The sequence below is a fragment of the Meles meles genome, chromosome 12 (assembly GCF_922984935.1).
Source record: "Meles meles chromosome 12, mMelMel3.1 paternal haplotype, whole genome shotgun sequence".
NCBI classification, from domain to species: Eukaryota; Metazoa; Chordata; class Mammalia; order Carnivora; family Mustelidae; genus Meles; species Meles meles.
Window position 1 is genome coordinate 11,717,053 of NC_060077.1, and position 10,244 is coordinate 11,727,296.

The 10,244-nt window shown below is 47.9% G+C and overlaps 1 protein-coding gene across 1 annotated transcript in view; it reads right to left on the reverse strand.

The window, feature by feature from the left end:
* ALDH2 (aldehyde dehydrogenase 2 family member) overlaps window positions 1-6,062 on the reverse strand; it is a 31,463-nt gene extending 25,401 nt beyond the window's left edge. Inside the window, exon 1 of the mRNA XM_046024453.1 lies at window positions 5,834-6,062. Within this exon, the coding sequence (XP_045880409.1) occupies window positions 5,834-5,959 (126 nt within the window). The 5' untranslated portion in view covers window positions 5,960-6,062. The remainder of the gene's footprint in view (window positions 1-5,833) is intronic.
* Window positions 6,063-10,244: the final 4,182 nt, after the last annotated feature.

Genomic DNA, 10,244 nt, shown 5'->3' on the forward strand with positions numbered 1-10,244 from the left:
CTAGATTCTGAGGAGCTAAGTTCAAGAAAAACACTGAATGCCACACACGTTCACATATCTGAAACTTCGGGGTTAGTTTGGTGACAAGGTCAAGGACAGCCACCTCCCCCAGGCTTGCTCTGGTACCAACATTCTGGCACCTGACCCAAGCCCCTGCCTCCTCTCCTCAGCTCCCAGGGCATTTTATCCTGCATTCCTGGATCTTTTTCACCACATTCACCACAGGACAGTGGTGGGACGGGGGGTTTCTACTGCGGACTGTCTGCCAAGCAGTCACGCCCTCAGTCTGTTGACGTTCTCTGGGCTCATGACATGGCAACCTCTATCTTGCTGCAATCACTTCCCTTGGATAATTTTAGCCCTCCCTGCATGTTTTCACATTCTTATTCACATTCCCCTTCTGAGTGGAAATACTGTGTTCCTATTCCTTGCTACTAGAACACAAAATTATAAACATAGTTTCCATTCATCGCCTTCAATAAATATTTACTGAGCAGCAATCATATTTCTGATCTCCACGCCTAGGGTCTACGAATAGACATGTGAACACAAACACGGCTCCTTCCATCTGATAGCAAATGTGTAAGTTCAGTAATCCAAATATTGAGTAATCTAAATATTTATATCCTTCGGGTGCCTGGGTGGCTCTGTTGAGCTCTGACTCTTTACCTGAGATCATGATCTCAGGACTATTAAACTGGACTCTGTGCTCAATGGGGAGTCTGTTAATTCTCTGCCCTTCCCCCACCTCTCTCTCAAGTAAATACATCTTTTTTTTTTTTTTAAGATATTTATTTATGTATTTGTCAGAGAGCACATGCACAAGCAGGCAGAGGGAGAAGCAGGCTCCTCTCTTCAGATGTGGGACTCCATCCCAGAACCCCGGGATCATAACCTGAGCCGAAGGCAGATGCTTAACTGACTGAGCCACCCAACTGTCCCAATAAATACATCTTTTAAACAAAAAACGCTGACATCCTTTTTTGACCATAGGGCCTGGTCATGAGGTACCACAGAATGTGGCTAAGGACATGGACATCAGAGTTGAACCCTGGTTTCAAACTTACTACTTAATGTTAATGTGCCCTGCCTGAGCCTCAGCTCCCCGTATCTGTAACAGCTACAATACCTGCTTCATACAGTTGCTGGAGGGATAAAAGGTGAAAATGTAGTTATACATCCTCAGCACGGGGACTGACAGACCTTAAGTGACCATAATTACAATTTATTTGATCAGGGGATCTGTACACATGTCCACAGCACACACAACTGTCCTCGCCACCTGACCTCAACACCACAAACCTTAGAGCCCCGTCGCTTGTAACTCTGTGTGTTGCCACAGATGCACAGATTCCGGAGAGGCGGGAGGTAATGAAAGGCATTTGTGTTCATTTATAATATAATTATTGTTAGAAGCAGAGGTACCGGGGTGCCTGGGTGGCTCAGTGGGTTAAGCCTCTGCCTTCGGCTCAGGTCAAGATCTCAGGGTCCTGGGATGGAGCCCCACATCGGGCTCTCTGCTCAGCAGGGAGCCTGCTTCCCCCTCTCTCTCTGCCTGCCTCTCTGCCTCCTAGTGATCTCTCTCTCTGTGTCAAATAAATAAATAAAATCTTTAAATTTAAAAAAAAAAAAAAAGAAGAAGCAGCAGCAGCAGAGGTACCAAGGAAGGCCTGGTGAACTCCTCTGATTTTCTGGGTCACCTGAATCTATTATTTCCAAGCCATAAAACCAGTATGGTCAGTGTGGAGGGAGATATTTCACTTGACTCATTCAACCCAAACACTTGAAACCACTGCTTAACCCAACATAAGTTGTGCCTCATTATGTAAGAATCTCCCCAGGAAAGCAAGGAAAATCAAATTTCCCTTCTGTATATACTGTTAGCAGTGATTATCTGCAGGTGTGGGATAACAGAGACCTGTCACTTTCTTTTTTCTTTTTATATCTGTTTACAGGTAACTTAGCTTTAATGAGGTAAAACATTTTAACTAAAGCCAAAGTTCCCTTTAACCACTACCTACAAAGAGATTCTCCATGCAGCACCCCTCCCCCAACCCTCACACCAATGTGCATATCCCTTACAAGTCTACTCACAGTCAGTGTAAAAGTCTGTTTGGGTAGTTCAGTAAGTTTTATATCTGCAGAATCCCAGACCCTTTCCTCCCTTGACACACAGTTTTTTCAGACCCACGACTCATACAGCTCCAGCTAATTCCTGTAACTACTGCTCGCACTGAATTACTCCTTCCTCTAACCACAGCACCATTCTATTTCCCTATGGACGGCAAGCTGGCTTCCTGGGTCTTTGCTAATGTAAACCACTCGGCAATGAACATCTGTGCATGCCTACATATATTTCCAGTGAGTTTCCACCTCACAGACTTCCATAATACTTGTCTTTTCGTACTGAGGACGTATTAATATTGTAACCACAAAATTCTATACAGGGAGATCCTTTCCTAATTTCCTTTTTGTCAGTTCTCTCTTTAGTTCCTGAGTGCTGTGGTCAAAAAACTAGGAACAGAGACCCAAATTTAACTCACCCCAAATTCAAGTTTACCAGGACCTAGCTCACCCCCTTCAGGAAACAAATTACAACTATAATATCTGTGGAATGAATGAACCTGCCCAAGTCAACTCCAGCGAGTGGCAGGCGGTCTGAGTCCGGAGGGCAACATGGTATCTAACAATATTCTGGTCTTCATAATTATTATCAACCAACACAGGGAGTCTGGAAGATGGCAGAGTGGGAGGATCCTGAGCTCACCCTGTCCCACAGACATTCCAAGGTAACAGCTACATCTATGCAACTGCCTCTGAAAACCCCTGAGGACTGGCAGAACAGACCTTCCACAGTTCATCTTAGACAGGAGGCCACACTGGAAGGGTAGGAGGGCTAGAGACATATTTGGAAACCAAACCCCTGGCAAGACAAAGGGGAGGGCCACCACAAACACGGAGAAGCATACAAGAGATCAGACCCTACACTAGGCACCAGGCACTGGCAATCACATCGGGAAGACAGTCCCCGTAATACCTGGCTTTGAAAAACCAGTGGGGCTTAACTTCAGGAGCGTCTAAAATCAGCAGGGCTTAACTTGGGGTACTTATAATCAACCAACATGAATCGGTGATGTCGAAGATGAAAGTAACTGTCACACTCTATCCAGGGAGGTTATTTGCTGAAGCCACTGTCCCTTGGGTTTTCCTTTTAGTTGTCTTTCCAGATTTTGATTACTCTCCAAATCAGGAAAGGAAAACAGAATGAAAAATGAAAATCAGTTTGTTGACAGAGGAGTGTCTCTGAAATCGCCAAGGATAAGAACTGTTGATCTTCAAGAAGCTTGGCCCTCCCCCTACAGGTCCGTGTTTGTGAGTGGGGGATGGAGAACGTGTTCTGAAATCTTCCTAACCCAACCAGTAAGTTTACCCTACCCTGTAGCCTCACCCAAGACAAGTAGAGGCAAGAGGACCCCAGGAAGGTGGACCAAACCACCCCCTGAACCTCTTTTGGATTGAGAGGAGGCAGGAGAGACCCCACAAGCCTGAAGTGTGACATTCCCTCAAAAGCCCACACACCCCTGCAAAGGCCCTTGGCAAGAAAACCTAGCCTGCAGAAGCAACTTCAAAGCCTCCTGGACAAGCTCCTTTTTGGGAATCTTAACTCCAGACCAGTTCATTGAAATTCAAGGACTCAGAAACACCCTGGGAAATGTGCAGGAATACGATCTGATTTGTAATGGAGCCCCTGGCTCTTAGAGACTCAAAATATTCAGATTTGGCTTTGTCATGCTTGCCAGCAGGGTTAGCAACAATGCAACACGGAGAAGAGCCCAAGGAACTTTAAGAGCCAGTTCCAACATGATGGGATGCCCTGCAACCTTGGGAAGAATAAAAAAAGATATGAATGTGCTGAGGAGGATAACTCAGATACACTGTTCAATGAGACAGGGCTTCGGAACAGTAGGTGCAAGTATCTCATTTATGCAAAAAAACAAAAACAAAAACAAAAAAAACAGTGCATGTCTGCTCACATGCACACAAAGAAAATGCAAGATCACAGACCTCCCTGTTAACAGTGCTCTTTGGAGGTGTGCAGTGGGAGATGGGGAAATGTTATTGTACTCTGTAATTTTACAGTGAACAACTGTTACTTTTATGATCTCAAATGTGACAAAGGAAAGAAGCTGCAGGGAGACTGCACTCCTTTCCAACTTACATCCCCAGACTAAGTCTGGAGAGCAGGACTCACGCTATCTACAAGACCCACGCACACGTGCGTCTGAATGACATTTCCTCACCTCCATGTGACCACAGAGGAGGAAGATAATAATTAGATCTTGTGTCCACAAAGGCCTGGGGTGCTGGCACCTTTCCCTTAAGGATATTTCTGTGTGATCTTTCTGATGTTCAATCTTCCGACCATGAACTCCTCATTAAGCAGCCTACCAAAAGAACAAGAGCTGCTGCCTTTGGGGCTTGGGTTAAGCAAAGGGCATTTTATCTTGTTTTTATTCCCTTGCAAGTGACCATTTGTAACACTCCTTACAATCACAGAGATGTGCCTTTCCCCACCACCTGTGCGCAGATTTGCAGCCCCGCTCTGGGCCAGAGAAGCAGGTCCACTGCTGAAAGTAGTCGGCCAGGGATCAGCTGTATGGCGTCCTAAATCAGCAGTGACCCCTCTATTCCAACCCCGAGTTGCATCAGTAGTAGCACGGAACATTCTAGTTAAAGGCTTTTCCTTGGGAGTCTAGATGTGAACCCCAACTTTGCCAGTGGCTTTGATCTTCAGGCAACTTCCGAAATCTCTCTGTAACTCAGGCTGCTCATCTATAAAATGGAGATGATCACAGTGCCCACCTCACTGGGCTGTTGTAAGGATGAAACTGACAAAACAGAATGGTGGCAGGTGCACAGAGGATAGCTGATATTGCTGTAACAGTTCACCAAAAGTAAGAGGCCCGTTGCTCACCCTCTCACCCACTTCCCTCTTTACAGAAAGAGAAATCTGAAGCTCACAGAAGGACGGTTTGTTGCACATACAAAACGAACTCTTTTCACAATGACTTCCTGCTCTGGGAATTCCAGCACTTTACCCAAACTCAAAGATCTAAAAAGAGAGTATTCCGAGCAAGAAATTGGCCTCTGGGTATCGGTATTATCCTGGAAAGCCCCTTTTTGGTTTGCTGGAAGAAAACCAGCTCCTTGGAGGGCGCCGACACCATTTGGATGACACCCCGGAGGCGAAGGTCCCATAACCCTTTCCCCATTCCCCGGAGTGGACGTGAGCGCTTCGGGCCGAGGGACCTTGGCCTTTTCCTTAGCGAATGGGTGAACTTCAGAGAAGGTCCCCTCCTTTTCTCGTTTTTCCTTCTGGACTTGCTTGGACGTGGCCAAGAATGAAGGAATAAGAAATGGCCAATAAAAAGAAAAGCTCCCGCTAAGACGGACTTTGATGGAAACGTCGTCTGGGCGGGCGATGAGGAAATAAATCCCTGTGCAGACACTGCAGAGACTAAGAGGCCGAGGGGCGGAGATTGGAGCCCCGAGAGTGGGCGCAGGAAAACAGACGGGGGCGGGGCGGGGGAGGGAGAGACAAGAAAAAATAAGCGACCCAAGTTACAGCCGGAGAATGGAACCGGGGCGGTGAGAGTTGGTGAAGGGGCCAAAATCCTCTCCAGAAGGAAGGCTAGGGTGTGCGTAAAGCCCAAACGCAGCAAACCTCTCAAGCCCCAACTGGGTAAAATGGGGCCCCCAAAACCCCAGGGCCTTCCCACTCGGCGGGCTCCTTCTCCCCAAGAGAACAAAGCCCCGGGGCCGGCGGCCTCACCTGGTTGTAGAAGACTTCAGGCTGCTGATTGGGGGCCGGCACCGCCTCGGTGGCGGCGGCCGACAGGAGACGGCAGCCCAGGCGGGGCCCGAGGCCCGCGGCGGCGAGCGCAGCGGCGCGCAACATGCTGCAAAAGGAGCGGGCGCGCAAGACTATGTGTGTCCCGCGGCAGGGTGGCGCAGCTAGGGCTGGAGTACGCGGTGGGGGTCACTGCAACCGCGACCTCTCCCCGCCTCTGGCGCGGCCGCCAATGGGCGAGCGCGGGGCGGGGCACGGGAGGCGAACCTGCCACCTCCCCGCGGGTCCGCGGAGAGGCTGCCCCGCGGCGCTCCCTCCGGCCTCCGGGCCCGGGGCTGATTCACCTCCACTCCCTTTTGTGCCTCGCTACCGCCCCACCCCCGCGCGGCACACCGGATATAAGCAATAACCCGACCTCGCGGATTCAGCGTGCATCGAACCCCTAATGTGTGCCTGAACGCTAACGTGGACAGGCCTGACCCGGAGCAACCCTGGCCTTGACTTACTCAGGCTTACACTCTCGTGAGAGACACCAACCTTAAACTAAACGCGAGGTAATTTCGGAAAGTGGTAAGGAATGCGAAGATACCGAATGGAGGAGGGTTGGAGCAGAGCACTGCTTTTAAATCCTTTGGTCAGGAGGTGACAGGTGAGACCTGAATTGTCTGCAGAAGATGTTACAGTGGTGAGGAGTTCGCAGAAGGATGGCGTACTTGATTTGCATCTTAAACTCACTGGTTTCTCATTCTGTGCAGAATGCACTAGAGAGAGCCGGGGTGGGGGCAAGGATCTTGCAGATCGTTTGATGACAGGAACATCCTGGAGCCTGGCACTGGGGAGCCAGGGAGGAATCAGAGCACTTAGGTAGGAAGGGGGATGGATACAAGGTCAGCCGTGTGCATTGCAAACAGAGGATCAGCAAAAGTCCGAGAGGAGGTGAAGAAAGCTGGCAGGAAGACCTGGGCTGTGTTTTGCCAGCAGAGAAACAGAGGGAAGGGGCGGATGTAGGCAGCAAGGGTAGGGGTTGTTACTGAGACTCCAGCCACTGGAACTAAGGCTGAAAAGGCTGACCAATGCCAGGTATTAAGTACCAGGCAAAGGTGTTCTAAGGTCTGAAAGAGATTCACACGGTCTATGTGGTGTGTGCGTGTGTGTTGTTTTGCGTTAAAGAGCTAATGTGATAGCAAAAGGATAACACATTAATTAACAGAGCTCCTGTAACAGATATGCCAGGAAATTCCAGTGACTACCTACAGTAAAGTCCCTGCTCACACTGTGACTCACACAGATGTTCCCCTCCAGGCAGGTGCCCGGGGACCCAGTCTCTTTTCCTTCTATGACTCTGAGGTTAATAGCTGATGCCCAAAGTTCCCGTGGAGCTCGGTATCATTTCAGACAACCATAGACGAAAAGAGCATTAAAGATGGCACAGCGGAAGTTTTTATGACTGAGCCTGTTTCACTGGCTCTTCAGACACTTGGCCATTCCTCCATATAAGGGAGTGTGGAAAATGAGCAGTGTGCCCAGGAAGAAGGGGCAATAGGTTTGGAGATCAGCTTAATCAGCAGAGACTAACTGAAAAGTGAACCTCCCTCTTTTCTGAATGCGGCTCTCAGCCCCCACTTCCCCTTCCCCAGACATCTTGCTTTGCTCACTTAATCATGTGTTAGGAGATGGTTCCGCACCAGCACACAGTAAGTGTCCCCATTCTCTTTAACAGTTACGAAGAATCCCAATGGATTCATGTACCATTTTTATTTAAGGAATTTCCTATAGATGGGCTTTTAGATTGTTTCCAACCTTTTGTCATTATAAATAATGCCAAAATGTATATATCCTTGACTGACTTGGGAAATTCATAGAAGCAGACCTGCTAAATCAAAGGATATTTACAACTTTAATTTTGTGTTGGATCTTGAACAATATGGGTTTGAGCTGTGCAGGTCCACTTCCACACAAATGTTTTGCAGTACGGTAAATCTATTTTCTTTTCCTTATTTTGTTAACATTTTCATTTGTCTAGCTTACTTTACTGTACGAGTGCAGTACATAATACATAGAACTCATACAAGATGTGTGTTAATTGACTGTTTATGCAATCAGTAAGTCTTGTTAACAACAGACTATTAGGGGGCGCCTGGGTGGCTCAGTGTGTTAAAGCCCCTGCCTTCGGCTCAGGTCATGATCCCAGGGTCCTGGGATCAAGCCTCAAGTCAGGCTCTCTGCTCAGCGGGGAGGTCTTCCATAACCACAGCAGCCTTCATCAGCTTCTTTCACACAATCTTCAATTCCAAGTCATCCAAGCACTGCAGACCAGTTGACTGAATGTGCTAAAACCCTAATACACTTGTGGCTCCATGTGTAACTTGTGGCTCCATGTCAAACATTGGGAGTTTGACCAGAATATTAACTAGAATGTAACTCTCCACCTAGATTTCTCCCTGACAGGGTGTGTTGGTCTTTTCTTCCTTTCTTTCAATTCATTTTCTTTCTCTTAAGTCTTTGTTCTGATTTAAAAAAAAAAAAAAATTCTCATTTTCTCTAGATCCATCTTTCTTGCTCTCCATTGCCCTTTGTGAACTCATTACCAGGAACTGAGCTGACAAAAGCAAAGAATCTTTAAAGGGCAGAAGAGTGAAGCAAGGGGAGGAAGGAAGGAAGCACAGTGACTTTTCTTTTTAGCATGATGCAACAGGGAGAGATGTGGACACTTGGACCTGAATTAGTGTTGTCCTCCCACTGCACTGAGATCACTGGGAGAAGCAGCAAGTTGAGTAAAGCTCCCTTCACTTGCTCTGAGAAGATAGACACACTCTGAACTTTGAGACACTCTGAAGCATTTCCTGGTTAGAGCCCAACTGTATGCGTTCACTTTGAAAATAATCTAGTTCCACCCGCTCTCTAAAACAGGTGGTAACTAAAGTGTCCTTTGGAGTCACTGAAGGGTGAGATTTTAGATATTTGGTTAGTTAATATCCATGCATTCTGGGACACTGACTTTATCTAAGGGAAGGTTCCCCCCCCCAAAAAAACAATGGATGTGAGGTGGGCAATTCAAAGCAACATTTATTTATTTATTTTAAAGATTTTTATTTATTTATTTAGAGACAGAGTGGGGGAGAAGGGGGAGAGGCAGAGGGAGAGAAAGAATCCCAAGCAGACTCCCTGTTGAACGTGGAGCCCGACATGGGGCTTGATCCCACGACCCTGAGATTGTAACCTGGGCCACAATCAAGAGTCAGATGTTCATCCGACTGAGCCACCCAGGTGCCCCCAAAGCAACATTTAAACAGAAGATATTCTACCTCAAAAGCAGGAGGAAATGTGGTGCAGCCCTGGGCCCCGGCTGCCCTCCTTATCTGCATATACACAGAAACCTGTGACACGTGTGGGTTGTTTTTTTTTTTTTAAGATTTTATATATTTATTTGACAGATAGAGATCACAAGTAGGCAGAGAGGCAGGCAGAAAGAGAGAGAGGAGGAAGCAGGCTCGATGTTAAGCAGAGAGCCCGATGCGGGGCTCGATCCCAGGACCCTGGGATCCTGACCTGAGCCGAAGGCAGGGGCTTTAACCCACTGAGCCACCCAGGCGCCCCCTGTGACACACTTCATGCTAGCTCACTACCCCACACATGCAGCCAGGTGCACAGAGCAGACCCCATCCGCTCTGTGCCAACTGCCCTTGGAAGGCGATGAGAAGGTAGTCCCAAGATTACCAGCTTTGAAAGTAGAATCAATGGGAAAAATTCATATACTTTCTTTATGGCAGGACATGCCTCCCTTGACTCAATAGGGCTTCCTTTTCTTCCTTCTTCTTTTCCAGGTGAGGCAGCCAGCATCTCTCAGGAAGCCCCACAGAGACCATAAAAATCCATGCCTCAGAGTGGAAAGAACTCCGCAGTCCCCAAGTCTAGGTCCAAATTCATTGACCTTAAACAAGTCTCTTTGAACCTCAGTCTCCTCACCTCCAAAATGGGCACAGAAAAAGTAGTGACCAATTATTGTAAGGGTTCAAATAATATATAGATGGTTCTTGCACCTGGTGTGCACTAAATACCCAGTAACTGTCATTCTAGCCACGTGGAGCAGCCTCACTCCCAGGGGTCAGGTGAGGGGAGTCTAGCCACATGCCTCATCCTTGCTTTTCCAGATGGGGTCCCCAAACAAGCAACCTTGTCAGACTTGCTGAATTACACTCTGCCTTTTAACCTGATCCCCAGGTTAACCCGATCCCCCAATACCTTTGGACATTATGGTCTGAGAAACGTTGCTGTCTTAGCTGGTCCCAGGTGGGGGTTGACCCTGGAGCCCCCTCAGGCCTAAATCTCAGCTGAAGCACAGCCTGCTGTTTAACCCCCTGGGGAGCCCCCTCAGGACTCCGGCCACATACCA